The following is a 20,901-nucleotide window of genomic DNA, read 5'->3' as shown; positions in this document are numbered from 1 at the left end:
AATACTTACTTGGAATCAAATTAAAGATAGTTATTTTGTGAGTAAGTCTGAGAAAAACGTATTTACCATAATTACTGATGCTTTTCAATGCTATTATCAGAGAGATACAAGGAAAGCATATGGGCTGGCTTCCATGGATACCATTTACAGGCTACCTGTAAATTCTAGCCCTGAACCTGCTTAACTTTTGAACACATTTTTTTTTCTTCATTTGGTTATTTCCACTGACCAGACAAAGACCCTGTGTTTAGATCGGTTATAATAGATCCAAGAAACATAACCTTTCTAACCACTGATTTCAAATACTCCCCTGGCTTACTTTCATGCAGACCCATGTCCTTAATTGAAGTGTTAAATGTCCTGCACAAACACACGGAGCTCCTGAACCACTGACCGGAAAATCTTTATAAAATATAGTCAAATAAGCAGAGCAAGAAGTGCACACCGAGCAACAGTGAGGAGACCAGCTGCCGCAATAAGGCATGAGAAATACACTTTCCGGCAGTCTTTATTTGGCCAAAAAATAACTTTTATGGATTGAAATCCATAACCTGAATTAAGCTACATGTTAACTTTTATTGTTGTTTGCTATGAAGCAACAACGAAGCGTGCGCGCACTCGGCAGCCAGCCACACAATAACTTGGCTGACTCAAAAACACCAATGAGGTAGGCTAAAAAAAAAAAAAAAAAAAAAAAGATTTAGAGCGACGCACAAAGAACGATTATTGTTCCATTATTAAATTTGACGTCGTGACATTTGCATTTAATATAAACGAAGCGCGGCAAATCTGGGTAACACGCCAGTGCTGTGATTGGAATACGCTACCCAGCTCAAAGCTCGAGCGCAGAGAACATTTCTTAAATACGTCACTTTGTAGGCCTGTATTTTCCGGCCAGGTCATATATGCAGGGCCTGTCATAAAGCCTCTAGTCAGATCTGTGGGGCATTCACCTTGTAGGCCTGCAGAAGTTGTTTACAGAAGTTGCCTACAGCCTATATCTCACACACAAGACCATTAGGGGCGAGGGCCGATGAGGTGAATGCGTGTTACTTCCCCACAAGTCCTTACACTGGGTGCCCCCCTTTCCTCCTTTTCTCACAAACGCTCTCCCTCCCCCGGTCTTTGTTCCCCTCTCTGATGAGTCCCTCTGCGTCCCCCACATGACAACACCCTCAGAAACCACACCACTGCCACCCAGCGGCCACTGCAGAGCGCCAGTGTGTGCGTGTCGAACGAGCGCCAAGCAGGAGTCTTCAGGACCCGCTCGATGAAAGACATACAGCGTATTCAGCACGCAAAGTTAATAATCTGTAGTAAGTATATAATATGTAAACGATAAAACACTGCTGTTGTTGCATCCTGTATTAAATTTGTTTTTAATTGCAAACAAGGAAAGGGGAAGCCACTAAATTAAAATGTTAGTTGTGGTCCAAACGCATTCGTAACTTTCCTATGATATGTGTAGCATCCAAATTCTGTACTGGGACAAGTTTATATGTACATTTCACAACTTAGGGTCACTTCAGTTCGGGGTCACTTTCACAAAAATGTGAGAAAATAGCCTGAATGATCATAAAATTGATAAATGTTTCATATAATTTGATGCACTCTGTTTCCCCCCAAGCGTTTGAGTTTACAATATACTAAAGGAGGACAAAATAAATGTCATTCCATTTCTAGAAGAAAATCAGGTAAAGCTCCTTTAAGCAAGACACTAACGCTCTGCTGCTCCTCGGACCAACATGCATGAGTGCCATTGAAAAATACAATCAAACCAAACGATTTTACTATCAAAAACACTGCTCAACTTTATATCTTGACTGCAGTGTCCTCAATTAGACAGCGCGTTACGCACACGCACGCGCACACACACACACACACACACACACACACACACACACACACACACACACACACACACACACACACACACACACACACACACACACACACACACACACACACACACACACACACACACACACACACACTGTCTTCAACTAGGAAGTGTTTTTCCACTATAATATGACTTGTGCTATGGATAAGGATGTCCTGCTCTGGCTTAGGCTATACATTATTAATTTCAATAAAGTGCTTTCAGTGCATCTGTCTTATGATCCGTGAATTAAATCATCTTTAACGCTACACTGAGTGAAAATCATGGACAATATTTTCAATGTTCCATTATCATTTCACCCCAATTGTTAAAGCCCCTCATTGGGGGCTGCTAAACTGGGAAAAAGAAAAGAAAAAAAGTCTTGTTTCTCCAAGCGTTCAGGAGATTAGGGGTTGTCATATGACCGTTATGTTGATCTTAACATAATTGCAAGTGTGATTTTAAATTATTGTCTGTGAAAGGTGATGGATAAACTTTGCCTGCAATAGTAATATAATCTTTCATTCAATCAATCAATGGTTTGGCATAGCCCGATATCACAACAGGAGTTGCCTCACAGGGCTTTCTTTGTCACTATAATTGTATTATTTTGAAATAGCCTTATTTCCCCCCAATAATACAAAGAAACAAACTACATCAGGAATTCTAGTATAACGTTGTGTCACAAATCTTTGTTTCTTTTGGTGAACATAATCTGTATTTTGCACAAAACAGTGACTGTGCAAGTGTAAAAATCACTGCGCTATATGTATTATTATTTTTCGGCTCTCATACACACTTCCCTTGCAAAAACGGTGATCAGATTGTGTCATTTTTTCACTGAAACAAACATGACCAACTGTATTCTTCAATGTGAAAAGGAGAGCCATTAAACTAAATAAAAATTGCTTAACAAAGAACTCCCAAACTAAGTGTCAGGTTAAAATGGCCATGACTGGACATAATGAATGTACATAGATTAATTAGACAAACTCAAATAACATTTAATGCATTCAAATAAGTCGAACAAATAAAACTGGATCAACACAGAATAGAGAATTATAGAAGAGAGAAGAGAGAACCACACACATAAATCCAAGCTTCAGGTGGCACTCGGGTTCATCTGCAATTTTAGACTTTGTTAATTTTAATTATTATAACTGAATCAATGCTTTGTAAGTGGGTGGCTTAGACATGGTGTACACCCAGTTTAAATTAACATATTCTAATCAAATTCAGGTTTATTTTAGACCCTTTTATTTGTTAAACCAAGTAAAGTTCTGATTTAATCTTGATCAAATTCGGGTGGTACTTGAAAGGTCAAATATGAGGTGAAAGTTTGAGAACTGTGGACTTGGACTATTGCACCACGAATACAAGAATTTCCAATATTCAGATAACCATAGTCAGTGTAATAATTGTCTAAATTGAATTTCTGTATCTGAAGCAATCTCGTGAAGTGACCTGGGAGCATATCTGCCGTCTTCTACCGAGCCTCGAACAGAATCTGGGCAACACGCGGTGCTATCATTGACAGTACATCGATTAGACTGTCGATGGGTCATATGTGCATACATGTCACTATGAGATGCCTCGAGCGCCAATTCTGTTGCGCAAGTCGAATTAGAGGAAAGACGATGGACTTTGGCCAGAGAGCACGGGGAACCAGAGGTCACAGGGATAACTGCAGTTTCTTATGGATCAAACCTGTAGAAACACCACCGACAGCAATAGTAAGTATTTGAGACAGTAACACAAACCAATTGGGAAAATAATCAGCAAACAATAATTTGCCCAACTTCAAAGTCTGAACATATTTTTACTAAGCCTTGCAAATCGTCTGTAAACAACAACCTAAAGTATAAAAACATTCGGCTGGTTTTGAAATACAGTTTCCACAAAGGTGCATTACATCTTGAAATATGCTGCCTAAGAGTTCCCAGTTTATTGTAGAGACTGTTTTTTTGTTTGGTACAGGGGATGTGCTTGTATACTATGGACATGATCAATGAAAATAAGTTGCAGTCACACAACTATATCCTTATTTTTCCATAGCTCGAGCTCCGTGCTTTCTGTGCGATCCGCGTCAGCTGATTCGTCACGTGTTCGGTGTCATGGGTCACTCTGCAAAATGGAGTTGTCTGAATCCGTGCAGAGAGGACTCAAGATCCTCGCCGATCCCACCGTTTTTGATCAGCGCAGCTTCGCGGCGCTCGTGGACGCGTCTTTCCGCAGTCTGCACGCGGCTCACGGCGACCCGACAGTCCTCGGTGAGCTGCGTCATCTGTGTTCGTGGCGGCTGCTTTGTCTTCCGCAGCTTCCGGGCTTGAATCTAGCATTAGCGTTTTGCTCGGCTGCCTTGTCTGTTTGTTTCTACATTACGCGCATAGTCAGGCTAAACGTAGTGCGGTGTGGACACGGGATCCTTCTAGACTGGATATAAACTGGTTGTTTGTCCACACGTGCGCACGTCTGCTCATTAGCTGTGAGCTATGTTAGCCTTTTCAGAAGCTTTGCAGTCACGAGCTGTCGGACACTATCATGCCTTTTGTCATTTAAACGGGGTGCTCGGCAATGTTATTCTTTTTGCTTAACTACCATTAGTCAAATTTACATTGAATACACATGAAATAATGCAATCTGGAAAACACTCTGCAAAGATGAAAGCGGGTAATTTATCATTTCGTTGCTTTTTCGTAAATGTTGAAAGCTGAACAATGTTTTTTTTTTTTCTGCAAGTACAAATAAAAGTAAATCATATTTCAAGCGCTGTTTTGCTACACACAAATAGACAAAGGAAAGCTGCCTGCCTGCCTGCAACAGTTAAAGAGCCAATTCACATGCAAATGATCATTGATTCCCATTGGAAACCCCAATATGAGCGCACACGTATGGATCGCGATCCCGCATCATTTATTCAAATGGTATGTGTCAGTTTTTATGCGCCTCACTTTGTGCTTATGTTTTGGCTGTAGATCACCCCGAGCTGAAAAACATCGACCAGATTCATGTGAAACAGAGTCACACCGCCGTAGTCACGTTTATCCTGGAGTCAGTCAAACACAACTGCGACAAGTCAACGCTGAGGTGACTCTACTGGACTTGATCTCTTACCAGAAAGAATAAAGCAAAAACATTGGAGTCAAAGTCGGAATCGATTGAAACGCTTTTAGTACAAGAATACATATTGTGGAAAGGAAGAAAAAAAAAAATCCTGGCAAGTTAAATCAATAAAAGTTTCAAAGTGATCTTTTTTTTTTTTGGGTGGTTGCTATCCAGTGCTTAATTTGATCCTCCATTTGGGGGAACGCATTCCCCCAATTTTCAGTTTTTCAGTGTAAAGGATCTGGGAAATATTAAGGAGGATCCAGCAAAAACTGTATCTGATATAATGGTGTTTAATGAGAGTGTTCTGGCAAATGTTTTGGCCTGTTCCCTGAATCCATCACATCAGACCAAAAGTTTTCCTGAAACAACTAATTTACAAATTAAGCACTGTTGCTATCTGTTAAATCTTAACAGCTGAATTCAAAGCTTCTAGAGTTCGGATTGTATTGTCAAAAGTGCAAAGATTTTCTAGATTTCTGACACATTTTGGCACATAATAAACTAATGGAGATTTTAAAATGTAAAATTCTGATTCACACAAAAGCACTCTATAGTCTATGCGATGTATTCACCTGTGAACTAACAGAGTTGTTCCATGGCTCTTTACACTATTTCTTATTGCTTTGGCTGATGTTAGGTGAATGTTAATTGCTAAACATTTGATGAATTATTAAACCATTCTATGTAAATTGGCACAAATAGGGACAAAATATCCCCTGTTGTTGTGTTGAATTGAACATTTATGTATTTGTATAATTTGTTGCAGCTCGTGTCTCGAGGAAGTATCTTTCAGTGCTGAGAGAATAGATGTCTTTTACAGTGCATATGAGGTGGGGGAAATGTTAATTTAACCAGGATTGTCCACAGTGTAATATTGATGTTGTTGTTTTACAGAAACATAAAACAGTCCTAGTCAAGTTGTTGTCGTGGTAAGTTGAAGTAGTAATTTCTCCTACATTCCTCATGTTCCTCCCCAGAGAAGGCAGAAGGAAATAAGCATTAGCTAAATCTGGCACAAAGCATCTTTTCTTTAAGATTAATGTATATTGTACATGGTCCTGGTCATACAAACTAAACTGAAACTATATGGTCAGCAAATTTATAGAAATGCTTTAACAGAATTTGTGTGAGAAATATAGTTAAGGTCAAACACATTATTTCTTATTATTCTGACCAGTCATTAACTTACATGATTTCAATATCTGTGTTAAGCATAGGGAGGCGACTACCTGAGATCAATGATGTTTCGTGGCGTCTACAGTACCAGATAAAGGTAGCTCCAGTGACACAGCAGTTCAGTTTCATTTATTCAAAAAAGTAAACTATTGTTTTTTTTTTTTCTACAGAGTGCACAGGTTGATAAAGTGGATGAGCCTTTCTACTTGATAACACTGAACACTGAGGTAAACGTGCAGAGTTTTGGGGACTTTTTATGACTTGAAATGTAATTGTGTTTTGATACTAGAATGAAGGTGGACTCCCCGAAGACGTCAACTTCACCTGTACAGTGGAACAGCTACAGGTATTGAAGCATCTCTGGGGTGATGAGCTACTGTGCAGTGGGAGGGAGGTGTGTCTGAAGGAGGTTCACATCTATATTGGGTGTACAATTATCGAAGCTTCTTTTTGCCATCCAAAGTGGGCATATAAAGAGGTGATGCAACACTCTTGAACGCATCAGGTAGTGCACCCAACCTTTGCCAAGGAATTAGGATTTATTCTTCGTTTTTAAATCATTGTTAAAACAAAACAAACACTTACCTAATAATTCTGTAGGCAGTGTATTTCTAATCTGCCAAAGCATTACAATTCTCTAGCGCCTGAGCTATTCGGCTTTTAGTGACACTTGCATGTTCATTTATTTTGCCAACATTAAGGTGAATTTGTTGGTTTAGTTTTAGATGTACACTGGGTCCAAAGGATAAGGATATTTATTTTCATTTGTTACAGACCATGGATGCACATAACATTAAATTCCTATGCTTGCAGGATTTGGTTGGAAAACTGAAAGACGCAGCAAAGAGTATGGAGAGAGCCAGTCAGATGTAAGCGATGCTGGCATATACCACGCACTCAACATTCCCAGTGGCATTCATTATGTGGCTTTGTGTTGCTTAGATTGGTTCACATTTTGGAAAATTTCAATAAAACTCTTTGATATCTTGCATTATGTGTCTTTTGTCACATTTATTTAAAGTGAGTTAATTTTGATGATGTTGATAATCCTATAAAAACAAATGTTGGGATTGCCAGAACTATTCATTGGCGTCTAACATCGCCAATGGCTGCATAGTGATGATCCAAGTTAGTAAAACCCCATACATGTCTTTATTCGTGACACGGGTTTGGTAAATATCCAATTGATCACCTAGTGGGTAGACAAGCCAAAAGTACAACAAGTGGTGACCCAAATAATTATAAAAGTTAAAAGGAAAAAAAAAAGTACAGTAAAACACTGTGAGCATGTAATATTTACAAAGAGTGCACAGCTACAATGGGACTAAATCAATTATTCTTAAATAAATCAATTGACATTTATATCAATAAAGATTTAAGTATTTTTTCATGTCTACATGAATATTTTGTCACTTAAAGATTTCATAGCCTACTTGAAAGAGTAACCAAATGCTGTACTCAAGCATGGATACTGTAACTTCAAAATTATAATATTCAGTTATCTGTAAATTACCGTCCGACAAAACCACTTCGAGAGTACAGTTACTTCAAATAGTTACTCAAGTACGTGTACTTAAGTTAATGCAACTGATTACTCTTACTTTGCGCTGTTGATCACGGGTTCAACCATAACATAATCAAAAAAACAACCATCATAAACGAGCCTATGAACATTTGTCTTCAGCAGTTCGCAGGCGTAAACGATGTCAGGTGTTTGGACACCCTTCAAAATACTGTTAATCAAGCAAAAGACGCACAAAGGTATATTTACGTGTTGTAAAAATGCGCAGCATACACCGACAGTAATTCCAAGGCACCCTTAAGCAGCAAAACCACGTGACCACAGCGGGGCGGTCGAACTACAAGCCATTTTGGGGACGGTGTCAGTTTCCACGGAGCACACACTGCTGCATTTTACTGGGGGTGAAGCGGTTATTTTGGAGGCAAAGTTGACGGCACCTTAGCGAAAAACTTATTGAAACGAAACTCAATTTCGAGTGCTTGAGAGGTCAAGAGTCGGATACGCATAAGGCACGTAAGCAGCAAGAAGGGACTTTTATTCACGCATCTGAAATGCGCTCCGCTCCGCGGTGCGCTCTCCGCCGCTGACAGCGTCTGCAGCCTTCAAGATGGCGGCTCGGTTTCTATTCATTTGCTGCTGATCGAGTCCCAACTTTCATTGTCTATTCGCCCACAGACTCCGATCTTTAGACCAACCACCAGGTAAGCCTTTTCGGTTAGCCTTCCCCTCCTCTTCGGTGGAAAACGCGATGGTTTAGGTCGAAGCTATTGTGTTTTTCAACGCCTCGATTCAGCGGAGGCTGCAAGAGCTTTGAGGCGGCTGCAGCTATTACCGACGTGGATCTCTGTGTCTGCACCGCTTCAGCTCAACACGTTCACACGGGAGCATAACTGCATATTTTGATCCACGACCTTTGTTGTGACTTAGGTCAGGGTCTGAAGATGCATTCGCTTAAGTTTGGGCTAAGGTGAAATTGCTACCGCATTGCTAGGATTTAAGTAAATGAACGATCCCGAGTGGACAGAGCTGAATTGTGTCGGATTAGGCAACTCCAAGAACTTTAAACCCCCTTTATTTCAATACAATCTAATTGAATGTTGTCATTTTATAGAATCCTAAAGTACGTGTTGTTACTCACAAGGTTTGATCCTTAATTTTGAGTTTTTCTAGCTACATGCTGGATTTTTTAACTAAACTTGGCGGCTATCACAAATGTGACAAAGGACATACGATGATTGCATGTAAAATATTTCACAAGAGAATCATTGGTTTAAATCATAGACTTTTGAAGACAATGAGGCCGTGCCTATGAGCCTGTTCTTTATGACAAGAATACGGTTGATGATCGCCTTTTTTGACATTTTTAGGCGAGGGAGTGTAGACGCGTGAAATATTAAAGCTTGGAGTTTCCCCACAGCTGAAAACTCCTAAGTTTGCATTTAATTTAGTTGCTGTCTTTCTGTTACCTTTTTTATTTTTTATTTTTTTTACGGGGCTCAGTGAATCTACAGTCATCATCTGCCGTCCATCAATGTCCCGCTTATCCTCTTGATTGAAAAACTTGCTTTCTGCTCGGACTCCGTGCTCGGCACCCGCTGAAAATTGGACACAGTGTATAAGATTTTTATGTCTGTAAGATTGGCAACAACACTTCCCACAGACATGTGCCAAAACACTGTTCTTTATCTCATTCAGTGAAATGTAGTTAAATGCAATCCTCTTCTGGCTTTGACAGCCACTACTGCTTTATTTTGCACTGAATTAAGTCAAGGTTTTGTGAACAGGGCTCTGCTTCAAGCTGCTGTTCTTTTTCTTGCAATAAACATCATCTGAGTCCGTCTCAGAAGAGCCACAAATAACAACCCATGCTCACACTTCAGACAGTGTCAAACGTGGTTTATGATGGGATGCAGTTGTAACAAAAACACAATACATAAGAATTTGTCAAACACCATCATACCAAAAACGTATCTTTTGTCTTTCTCCTTTGCTGATTGACATATTGTTGATGTAGCTCATTGCCTTATTTGGTTAAATATCAACCATTATAACTCCAAAAGCGTAAATAAATTCATCAAGTCATGGAGTCTTTGCATGTTTTCTTGCCGTCCATCTGTCCGTTAGTTGCATATGACCTAAGTGAGCAGCCAGCATCTCTCAGAAAAATAATAATAAAAAATACATACAAAAACAAAACATACTACAGTGCCATATACTGCAATAGGGTTGAACTTTTGACTTTGTGTCAACCAGCTTAACGAGGGAAATCCTCCTGCCCAAACGAAGGAGTACCTACATACATACCAAGAGTTATTGTAAGAGGTTTTCCTTCTGGCGACAATGTCATGCACATGTAGAACAATTAGTTTGCCTTCTTCATTTTCATTATTACACCGGATAATTGAAATCGCCTTGATTATGGACATACTTGCGACGTTTCTTGTCGTTTTTGGATTATGCCTGTTGTGCCTGGCTAACCTATTATTCGCGCTGCAGAATATCATAACATTCACTAGATGCCCATGTGCGCTTTTGTTCAGAGCAAAGAAGATGGAAACGTGCGCTTCCAATATGTGCAGTCTCTGCTAGCCATGTTGCTTGTTCTGCTGCACAGTGTTGGCTGCAGCTCAACTCGCCATAAAGAACAGCGCGAACGAAAATAAAACGGAGCGCTTATCCTGCGAGCTGGATATGACCAGCCCTTCGCTCGTGTGCGAGCAAGGACACGTTTGCCAGTCGTAAGTGTTTATTCACCCCTTGTTTAGAAGGAAAGCGTACAGCCCGACAAACTGCTTCATCTCTCCGCCACAAAATGGCAGCTGTGTTGTCGGCTGCCTGGCAGCCCACCGCTGGTGTGCTCACCGAGGAGGGCGATCCATGGCTCCGTGCTCTTGCACGCAGCACGGAGCAGCTCCTCGTAGTGCTGTTGTTTTGGATAGCGGTGCTCGCTGTTGTCCGCTGGCCGCAGCTACAGCCGTGCGCATGTGACAAAAAGCAAACGAGTTGCCATAGAAACCCGCTGATATTCCGCTGTGTCCGTAGCGCAGACACCTGACACCGCGTCCCTAAACGATCCCTTTCAACTGGAGCTATGCATACCACCCATCCAATAAATCCTCCTGTTGTAAGTTTTATGCTAAAGGGATGACATGTATAAATATTTATCTCAAATAACACTATAGTTTTCTGTTCTCACTTGGCGGTTTAATCTTTGACAATATATTTAGATGGTCACGATGATTCGGTCACACATTCAGACAGCAACACTGATTTAGACTACTTACTTTACACTTACTTGTTTTTGTTTACCTTATCGGTGATTTAACGCACAGATGCGCGCACTGACCTGTCAGATTGCTCGGAGTCATGGGGATGATTTATGGACATTTATTGAGCTCCCAGTAAAGTCGCCCCATATTCGACTCCCTTTGGCTTGTTGAATTAGCACAAAGAGTGTGTTTTTTAAGAGCAAACAGCTTTTCCAAATGGTCTACACTTGTGCTCCCATATTGATTTTCACAGCTAATGCGCACCTTGCTTTTGTTTCCACAGGATTGTTGCGTTTCTGTTCAAAATGCATCGCACGACGCGGATAAAGATTACGGAGCTCAACCCTCACCTGATGTGCGTGTTGTGCGGTGGATATTTCATCGATGCGACGACCATTATTGAATGTCTTCACTCCTGTAAGCAAACGAAATTTAATGTTAAGCTGTCGATCCCGTTATATTTTCTGGTATTCTGTTTAATGAAAGTGACTTTTTCTTGGTTATAGTTTGCAAAATGTGCATTGTGCGCTACTTGGAAACCAGCAAATACTGTCCCATCTGTGACGTGCAGGTGCACAAAACAAAACCCTTACTGAACATAAGGTAAAATAAATAAGTGATTTATTTATTTATTTCACAAATGGAGCACTTTGATTATACTGTTCCTGATATTCATGTTCCTTTTCTATTCCCTTTTTTTTTAACTGTCTATTGTAATTGTTGGTGTTTCTTGTACAACCAGGATTTTATCCGGCCACATTATATTCAACTTGTTGAGCTACTTTCTGTATTTGTTTTGTTCAAAAACAGAAATCTCTGACTGATAAATAAAGGCAATGCAAGTGAGAGTACTGTTTTTCTGTTTTCAAGGTCTGACAAGACTCTACAGGACATAGTGTACAAACTGGTCCCAGGACTGTTCAAAAGTAAGTGTTTTATGTTGTGTAGCATATTTATTGTAGCAAAAGTTAAGCATGATAAATGCAAAAAACATAATGTCCATTTTTTAATGTCTTTAGATGAAATGAAGAGAAGAAGAGACTTTTATGCAGACCATCCTGTAGATGGTGAGTTTGTAAGCTAAAAAAACCCGCAATCCCTGGGAGTTGAACTGTATATAAATATAATTTTGTTTTCAAAGCTTCAAATGGAACAAATGAGGACCGTGGAGAAGTGGCGGACGAAGAAAAACGAATTATCACAGACGATGAGATCATCAGCCTTTCCATCGAATTTTTTGATCCAACTAGGTACACTTACACTATGTTAGTAGCAATAATATTATTAAAACAATGTATTGATATAACCCATTTAACGTCCATTGTAGAAAAGGTTTCAAGACATTTTTTTTTTTTTTTTTTCAATTAACGACAACCCCGTACAGATGAGATGTGAAAACCTTTTGTACCAACATGACAATTTCACAAGTTTTCAGGAGTTACAACTACATAAAATGCCAAAAAAATATATATATATTTGTTTGTTTTTCTGAACAGAATGGGTGTAGGACCTGAAGGAAAGCAGGTTAAAGAACAGGTATATTACTTCAGATTTTTGTTGAAAAAATATATTTTTGTTAATAATATGCAATCATTTGGGGAGAAATTGTGTAAACAGTTATTTTTTTACTCTAACATTATTGGCATAACCTATGATTCTTTGATCTTTCAGTTGGCTAATAAGAGGTACCTACAGTGTCCAGCCGCAATGACAGTGATGCACCTGAGGAAGTTTCTTCGCAGTAAAATGGACATCCCTAACTCCTATCAGGTTAGAAAGAATATCATCTAGAAAATAAAGATTTGTGTCATAGCCTTTTGTAAATGTCTGGTGTTGTGTGGCAAATTGCCTCTTGGCCAGGACTCTTGGATGTACAGATCTCAATGGCAATTTTCTGGTTAAATAATGGTCTAAAATATTAATATTAACAAGTGCTTTATTTGTCATTGTACAAGCATACAACGAAATTGTGCTCAGGTGTTAGTCCTGAGCCGCTGTGACTGAGGGCGCCTTCACTGTGGGCTGACCTGACCAGCATGTTTATAATTTTTTATTTTATATTATTGGTTCTCTCGGTATCAAAAATGTCTCTTCTGCCATTTGTCATTTATTCATAACCAGAAACAAATAACAAAAACAAAAATGTATTTATTCTTGCCAGGTGGATGTAATGTATGAAGACGAACCTCTTAAAGATTACTACACATTAATGGACATAGCCTACATCTACACGTGGAGAAGGGTAAGAATCTTTTATCAACACCAAATATGAGGTTAAATATTACGCTGTAAATAAAAATGTGTAATGTGGTGGATTCTTATGTTTTATTACTATGTCTTATTAGAAAGATCCTGTGTGTTGTTTTTATGTATGTATCCAAACAGTTCTCAAGCAACAGTGAAACACAAGGTGGCATTGTTGCTGGATACTTCAACACATTTTCAGATAGTAGTGTCAAAACAAAAAAAATATTCTGTGAATAAATATTAATTGGGTAAGCACTGAAGACATTCTGACTGAAAAAAAGAAGTATTTCATGACTGCAAAACTAATAAATAAAATAATTGTATTGAGTTTTATTTAAAGCCCTTTTCTAAACGTCCTCCCTCACCTCTGCAGAATGGCCCTCTGCCACTGAAGTACCGCGTCCGACCCAGCTGCAAGAAGATAAAGGTGAGTCACTCGGAGCCGGACGGGCAGAAGAGCACGGCCCGGTCCGGGCCAGAGAGTGACTCAGCCAGCGATAAAGTGGGCAGTCCCGCTGGGGCTCCATCCACGTCCTCTTCTCTTCCAAGCCCCACCACACCAGCGCAGTCTCCACGTCCCCAGCAGACCACGCATGGCAGTAGTAACGTTAACGGGGCATCGGTAACTGCTCCACCGACTCCCAGCCGCTCCTTTACACAGTTTTCTAGCGGCATCAGCGGCGCCAACAAACCGAGAAAGGTCACATTGAACGGATCGTCCTCTGGATGATGTCCCGGGCCGTCACTGCCAGATCCAGCCTATACTGTTATGCCAACGTAGTTCTGTCAAGTAGACAATGTTCTTTCTTTTTGCTACATATGTTGTTGATATTATCCTATCCTAAGTTTATACGTAGTGGGATCAGAGACATTTCCAAATAAAGGATTAAGGAAGTTTGCTGTTGGAATTTTGTAATGAAAGAATGTGTAAAGTTGGAAAAAAGATGGAATCGATGATGAGCATTTATACTTTTTAAAAGCTACATGTTATTTTACAGTGACTGAACTTGTATTTGTTTTGTTCAAATTATACGTGTGTGTCATTGCTAATTCATTCACGTGCTTTACAAACATAAGATGAAACCTGCATGCTTTTCGTATATCTCAGTTTTAAAGGATTCTACATTTTTATAGCCTACTATTAATGCGCTTTTTAAGTAACTTTTTAAACATCTTAAACGTAGTGGAAAGCCATTGAGGTTAATGTACCAGGAAAGAAGTTGTACAGGGTGGTTTGTTTCAGACAGTAAGGCAAAAAAGGGTTTTGTTAAAGAAAATATTTTTTTGTCTTTCACAAACACAAATGTTTTGTATAATGGTATTTTTATCAAAATTATTTTAGCTGTTTTTCAAAGTTCAGCTGTAAAAAAGCATATTTAATCAAGAACCATATTATTCATTTCCTTTACTCTCAAAGACTGGTGTTGCTGTTCATCTTCATGTTCACTGATGTTTTAATGTCTCCCGTGTTTGTATTATTCGCTCGATTGTATGGACAACCTATTGTATTGTTACTGTTGCACAGTATAAAAACATCTAAATAAAACATTTTACTCATAACTGCTGATATATATATATATATATATACTCATTACATTTTATAGCATTCAGTACAAAAAGGATTCAAAAGGCTTACTTGTTAAAAGGCACCGTGGCACCAGAAAGGGAATGTGGCTCCTGTGAAATAACAAGTAAAAATATATATTTCTTAAATAACATTTTTCATGTAATTTTCCCATAGCAAACTTTTCAATGGCCATTGTCCTTCATGGATGATTTTTTTTTCTTTCTTTTTTTAGCAAAACGACGTATATGTGGGAGTTTCAATAAGCTGTTCTTACATGGGGAGTATGTTTTATCCGAGCTCGGTAATCTCTCGGACGGACAGGAGTTTTCCAGAACCTACGACTGCAAAAAAAAAAGAAATTAGAAAGTGTTATCGTTTCAGTGAAGTTGTGCCTTCTTTGCAAGTTCAGGTTTTACCATAAAACTAACGCTACAAAATCAATGAATTAAAGTGCATAATAAGGCTAAAAGATACATGAAATTCTCACAAACCACTGAGGTTTATTCATATAGTCTATGAGAAAATCAGAAAGACGGTTTCTACTTGTGTACACACAGAATATGAAATTAAAATATCGCCTATACGAAAATAAATACCACAAGTCCGTTTTATTTTATAGATTCATCAAAATAAAAGCCATCATCACCTTTATAACGACACTAACATTTTTGCAATGTGAAAATCTTGTAAAATGTAAATGTAAAATCTTAAATAAACGCGTAATGTAAAACCAACTAAACGGTGAAACACTGTAACGTTTCCAAATTAAACCGTAGTTAGTTAGCATAGCTAACGTTAAGTGATGACTGAAAAAGGTCCATTAACGCAACCTAACCCTAAAAAAAAAAAACACTCCAAAATAAATAAATAAACAATGGGCTTTTCAAAGTGAGATTTTTCCAGAAAATACAAATACACGGGTGAGTAATACAACATTACGCAGACTAGTTAGCATAAAACCTGACCTTTGTGATGGGGTGACGTTTCTCTACGCCGAAACGTGCGCGCGCGAAGCTGGAAATTCCAAACACACGTGCTAACAACATGCTAACGAGCCGGGTTTACATTTGCATAGGCCAGAGGCAAAGGAGTAGCTAATTAACTCATGGCACACAGTGGGTTACGTCTACCGACAGAGACACGCGGAGCTCGCGCTGGATCAGAAGGTCGCCACGCGCGTACACTCAGTCTTTGGCGCTGGATTAATGACTGAAACATGGCGAGTTAGCTAGTGTAAGGGGCATTTGTGAATGGGCATGGGCTGCCAACAATACACAAATCACAAATGTCCAAGTTACATTAAGCTCCTCACCATAAGAAATGGAGGGGAAGAAAAACTTACTAATAAAGTTTTATAAATTATCATCTCTTTGTCCGTGATACGTTTCCATGACGATGTCACCATTTTTCATTTTTGCGGTTTAGACAAGATTAGTAAAACTTTATTGATCTCTCAGCAATGAAATTCCCTTGTTACATCAGGTAACATTCAAGGGGGTGCAAATAGAAAATGTGCAAAGAAACAAGCCACACAAAAAAGAGTTGATGGAGAAACCGGGGTGAGATCGAAGCAATAATTAAATCCCAATAATTAGCTAATGCCTCAGAAGAACAGCACTCATCGTAACAAGAGACGATCTTTCTTCATTTCTCTGCGGCAGCGGCTGGGCTGTTACCGTGGCAACACATAACAACACAACCCAACGCAAACCGAGCTGCGCCAACCGCTTCAGACAGCGCGTGGATAACATTCAATCTGTAGCTGATAATGAGTCAACGACAGATAATTCAAGGTAAGAAACATTACAACAATCGTATAACAATGCTAGATACCGAGTACTTAACTTGTTGTGTTGCTAGTGTTCGAACAGTATCAGAAATCACGATTGCAGTTTGTTCAGACTGTGGCTGATCTCGCAAACAGGCCACAAAACATTGAACTTCTACAAACTGCCGGTAAGGAAGAGTAACCTTTTGCAAAGACTTGGACTTTTCCATTAATACTTCTTTTAACACACATCCCCCCATAGGTGTCATGTCTTTGTTGCGCCCTTTGATGCTGGACGTTGTGCCCAGTGTCCAGCAGACAGCAGCCTTGGCTGTGGGTCGCCTGGCAGACCACAGTAATGACCTGGCTCTAGCTGTGGTGCAGGCAGACATCCTGCCTCAGCTTGTCAAATCTCTTGATTCACAGAATGTCAGTAAACTATTTAAAACAATTGTAATGTGAATATCACCAGTATATCACAAGTGACCAAAAATGTGTTGTTTTTCCTGCAGAGGTTTTATAAAAAAGCAGCAGCTTTTGTCTTGCGGGCTGTGGCCAAGCACTCTCCTGAGCTAGCTGAGGCAGTCGTGCTGTCTGGAGGTGCCAACGCTCTGGTGCTCTGCCTCGAGGACTTTGACCCGGGGGTAAAGGAGGCTGCTGCCTGGGCTCTGGGCTACATTGCACGGCACAATGAATGTAATAACGATGATATATCTATGTGTTTGTTAAGTTATGTTACACCCTTTTAAGCACATATCTATTGTGTTTTTATTGGTCTGTACAGCTTTATCTCAGGCCGTGTTGGATGCAGGTGCCGCCCCTGTGCTAGTTTTGTGTATTCAAGAGCCTGAAATTGCCCTGAAACGTATTGCTGCCTCTACATTGAGTGACATCTGCAAACACACACCACAGCTGGCCCAGACTGTGGTGGACACCGGTGCCATTGCACATTTGGCACAAATGATTCTCAACCCAGATGCCAAACTGAAGGTATGGAGTATGGGCACTATATCATTGTGTGCTGAATTTGATAAATGTGCAAAACGTATATTTCACTCTTGACAATGTTGTGCGTTTTTATTCCAGAGGCAGGTGTTCTCAGCAATGAGTCAGATCAGTAAGCACTCCTACAGTTTGGCTGAGATGGTGATAGAGGCGGAGATTTTCCCTGCAGCAATCGCCTGCCTCAGAGACCCAGACGAATATGTGAGGAAAAACGTCATTACGCTTATGAGGGAGGTGGTCAAGCATACACCAGAGGTACAGCGATATGCAAAGGAATACTGTGTACTGTTTGCAATGGTGAAATGTAATGCGTTTTTGTTGATTTCCAGCTGGCTCAGCTAATTGTGAACTGTGGTGGTCTAGTAGCAGTCATAGACTACTTAGGCGTCTGCCGTGGACACTTGCGTCTTCCAGGAATCATGATGCTGGGATACATCGCAGCACACAATGAGAGTCTAGCTATGGCTGTGATTCTTTCTAAGGTGTGTTTAAATCTCCTAATTGTGCTAAGGCCAGCAGCATCTAAAAGCGGAGACATTCTTTCGGGTTTGGTATGTAGGTCATTGAGCCTCACGGTGCGTACCTGCCATCTCCTCTAGGGGGTGCCTCAGCTCGCCTTGTGCCTGTCAGAGGAAGTTGAGCCCCACATCAAAGCCGCAACTGTGTGGTCCATAAACCAGATCGGACACCACACTCCTGAGCATGCCAAAGCTGTGGCCATATGCGGCCTGCTCCCAACACTTCTGCAGCTCTACATGGAAGCCAAGAGTGAGGACCTGCAGACCAAGGTAAGGCCATCTCACAGTGAGCCCAGAGGGAAAAAATAACATCTTTTTGATTGTTTTATTTACTTTTATTCAACAGTGTAAGAAGGCATTGAAGAGTATCCTCCAGATATGCACTTACCTCCCAGCCTTACAGTCCCTCCTCTACGATGCCCCCACCAACATCCTCAAACATGTGGTCGGCCAGTTCAGCAAGGTAACATGCATAAAAATGTTAACCTGTTAATGTTGACCTAATCCAGTTTGGCTTTACCCAAATCTAAAAGCTTATTGAAAAAAAGAGTCAAAATATCGACAAATGTAAGACAATAACAAGGATGAAAACAGCAGCAAAAACGCATAAAAAAGTGACAAAAAAGCGTCAAAAATTGTTTAAAAAAATGTCAAAAATTTGTCAAAAAAGGGTTAAAAAAAAAAAGCGTCAAAGTAACTTCCATAAAGGGTCCAAAATATGTCGAAAGAGTGGCGACAACACAGCAACAGCGAGAGAAAAAGGCGTTGCCCTGGCCTATAGGCTGTGAACTCCAGTCAAGAAGCTTTTAGATTTGGGTAAAGCCAAACTGAAGAAAATGCGCTCGGTTAAGATGGGAGTTAAGAGTTTAATATTGGAAAAAGACTAAATACATGAAATACAATATTTCATGCTATCAGTCTTGGAATAAGCCAGTTTTCATGTTTATTTTTTTTTTAATCTAATGTTTTTTAATCTAACCAAAATTAATCTTAAAATAGTACTAGCAGACATAAATATTTGTAGCAGGTTTTGAAAAGTTTGAAAAATATAACAATGCTAATGCACCTCTAGGCGCCAGTGGCAAAGATTAATGATTGAATGTTCATGCCTAGCTGAGATATGTGAAATGTGTAATTTGTTCCTATCAAATAAATTATAACAAATACACAAATAAATAAAAATAGTATAATATAATGTTATTTTCTTGTGTGAAACAAAATAATAACTTACCACTCGGTCCCTCTCTGTCCTCAGATCCTGCCTCATGACAGTAACGCACGGCGGCTCTTTGTCACCAGCGGAGGGCTGAAGAAAGTGCAGGAGATCGACGCGGAGCCGGGGTCACAGCTGCAGGAACACATCAACGCCATCAACAGCTGCTTCCCGGAGGAGATAGTCAGGTGCGTGTCACTGCTGTGGACCCTTTCAATCATAAGTCAGAATATATTTGACTATGACATTTAGCTGGAACAACAGTTGTCATACATAAGGCTTGTTTTGTTTCTGTGGTTTCAGATACTACTCCCCTGGATACTCAGAAGTGTTACTGGAGCGTTTAGAGGACTATCAACCAGCCTGAATGTCGGAAAAATATCAGTAAATGTTTTACTCTTAGCAAAAAAGAAGCGTGGATTTATTTTGTATTTCTAACCATTAGTTTTTTTTACATCATTAATATATTAAAAGTGCCTGTAAGCCATAATGAAATAAAATCTATACATAGCCAAATCATTCATGTATTGTTTTGTTTTGTTTCCACGCAGGATTTTTTTTTTAGGTTAAATTATTAATTTTTGTACATTTTTACACTTTCTACTAAAACAGCTTCTGTAAAACTGAAAAGCTTTGGGACAACGATGGACATGGATTTAATGATCTGTTTTAAACAACTACCGGTGTCCTTGTTAACAGCCCAGTGCCATTCGGCACCATCACAATGAAGTGCTCGGCTGCCTGCCATAAAGAGGTGAAAGATCAAAGGTCAAGTTCAGAGACAGCACAAGACCCTTCGTAAAGAATAATAATTCAGTAATGGTTTCATGTAGCAGCAGTGATTAAAATATGATCAGCTAAAATGGCCACATTGTAAATTACAGAGAATCCTTTTCAGATATTGTTTTTTACCATATATGTGAAAAAGCGTTTAATGTGGAGTTTAAATAAATATGACTTGTTTGGATATAAACAATATAAAAGCATTGAAAACCTACTGCTTCCTTTGTATTATCAGCCCACCAGTCAAACCACTGAATGAGTTGATAAAACATCCCTAAATACAGTAGTAGCTGAGATTTCATTGTACGATCTGCACTGCCCCCCGGCGGCTGCATTGCGATACTGCAGTTCTGCGCTTCATAAAGAGGCGCGCGCTCGCAGCAGCTGCCGTGCACATGGCGCTGCCTTTGTGTGCCCGCAGAGTCCCTCACAAAATTAACAAAGAGGTGAAATAGGAAATTACCGAAATGTCTACGTCGTTTTGAGTTTTACGTCGCTTGAGCTATCGCGTTAGTTACGCGTGCGTAATTACTCCCCGAACAAGCTGACGTTTTATGTCTGCATCATATAGTTTACAAGATCCATCGAATCTAAAACTTAAATCCCCCCATTTTTATGTACGATAAAATTATTGTATCTTGCCCAAAAGTAAAAAAGAAAACAGCCGACACAGATTTAAAACTTTCTCAAATCTTCATACCCCGCTTATTGTACAAACGTTAACCCACTCCCTCGCACTTTATATTTACAAGCAATATCTATAATTAGAGTATTTTACACAACGGGATTGTACGGACAAAAAATACGTCCGACTCGAATGTCAGTGGGAAAAAAATAAAAATAAAT

The 20,901-nt window shown here is 39.6% G+C and overlaps 2 protein-coding genes across 2 annotated transcripts; both read left to right on the top strand.

The window, feature by feature from the left end:
- Nucleotides 1–3,958: 3,958 nt before the first annotated feature.
- On the top strand, nucleotides 3,959–13,931 carry bmi1a (bmi1 polycomb ring finger oncogene 1a; the record flags this gene model as incomplete). Its single annotated transcript, XM_079576352.1, has 18 exons — nucleotides 3,959–4,149; nucleotides 4,855–4,966; nucleotides 5,754–5,817; nucleotides 5,882–5,916; nucleotides 6,200–6,260; nucleotides 6,334–6,390; nucleotides 6,453–6,509; nucleotides 6,977–7,025; nucleotides 8,170–8,386; nucleotides 11,238–11,371; nucleotides 11,461–11,557; nucleotides 11,825–11,880; nucleotides 11,974–12,021; nucleotides 12,096–12,219; nucleotides 12,451–12,490; nucleotides 12,626–12,724; nucleotides 13,116–13,196; nucleotides 13,575–13,931. The coding sequence occupies exons 1-18, from the start codon at nucleotides 4,011–4,013 to the stop codon at nucleotides 13,929–13,931; spliced, it is 1,827 nt and encodes a 608-aa protein (XP_079432478.1). The 5' UTR covers nucleotides 3,959–4,010.
- Nucleotides 13,932–16,435: 2,504 nt separating this feature from the next.
- spag6 (sperm associated antigen 6) lies at nucleotides 16,436–19,752 on the top strand. Its single transcript, XM_079575849.1, has 11 exons — nucleotides 16,436–16,561; nucleotides 16,629–16,724; nucleotides 16,799–16,965; nucleotides 17,049–17,232; nucleotides 17,321–17,526; nucleotides 17,623–17,796; nucleotides 17,871–18,023; nucleotides 18,141–18,329; nucleotides 18,406–18,522; nucleotides 19,315–19,460; nucleotides 19,576–19,752. Exons 1-11 carry the CDS (start codon nucleotides 16,537–16,539, stop codon nucleotides 19,637–19,639), a joined length of 1,521 nt encoding a protein of 506 aa, XP_079431975.1. The 5' UTR covers nucleotides 16,436–16,536; the 3' UTR covers nucleotides 19,640–19,752.
- The last annotated feature ends 1,149 nt before the right edge of the window (nucleotides 19,753–20,901 follow it).

This window comes from Gobius niger, assembly GCF_951799975.1.
Source record: "Gobius niger genome assembly, chromosome: 18".
In the NCBI taxonomy this organism is placed as follows: Eukaryota; Metazoa; Chordata; class Actinopteri; order Gobiiformes; family Gobiidae; genus Gobius; species Gobius niger.
This window is presented reverse-complemented; position numbering and strand designations above follow the sequence as displayed.

Coding starts and splice junctions, on each gene's coding strand:
- spag6 (XM_079575849.1), top strand. CDS start 16,537: ATGAGTCAACGACAGATAATTCAAG. Junction 17,527..17,622: donor ACCCAGATGCCAAACTGAAG/GTATGGAGTATG, acceptor TTTTTATTCCAG/AGGCAGGTGTTCTCAGCAAT. Junction 17,797..17,870: donor TGGTCAAGCATACACCAGAG/GTACAGCGATAT, acceptor GTTGATTTCCAG/CTGGCTCAGCTAATTGTGAA.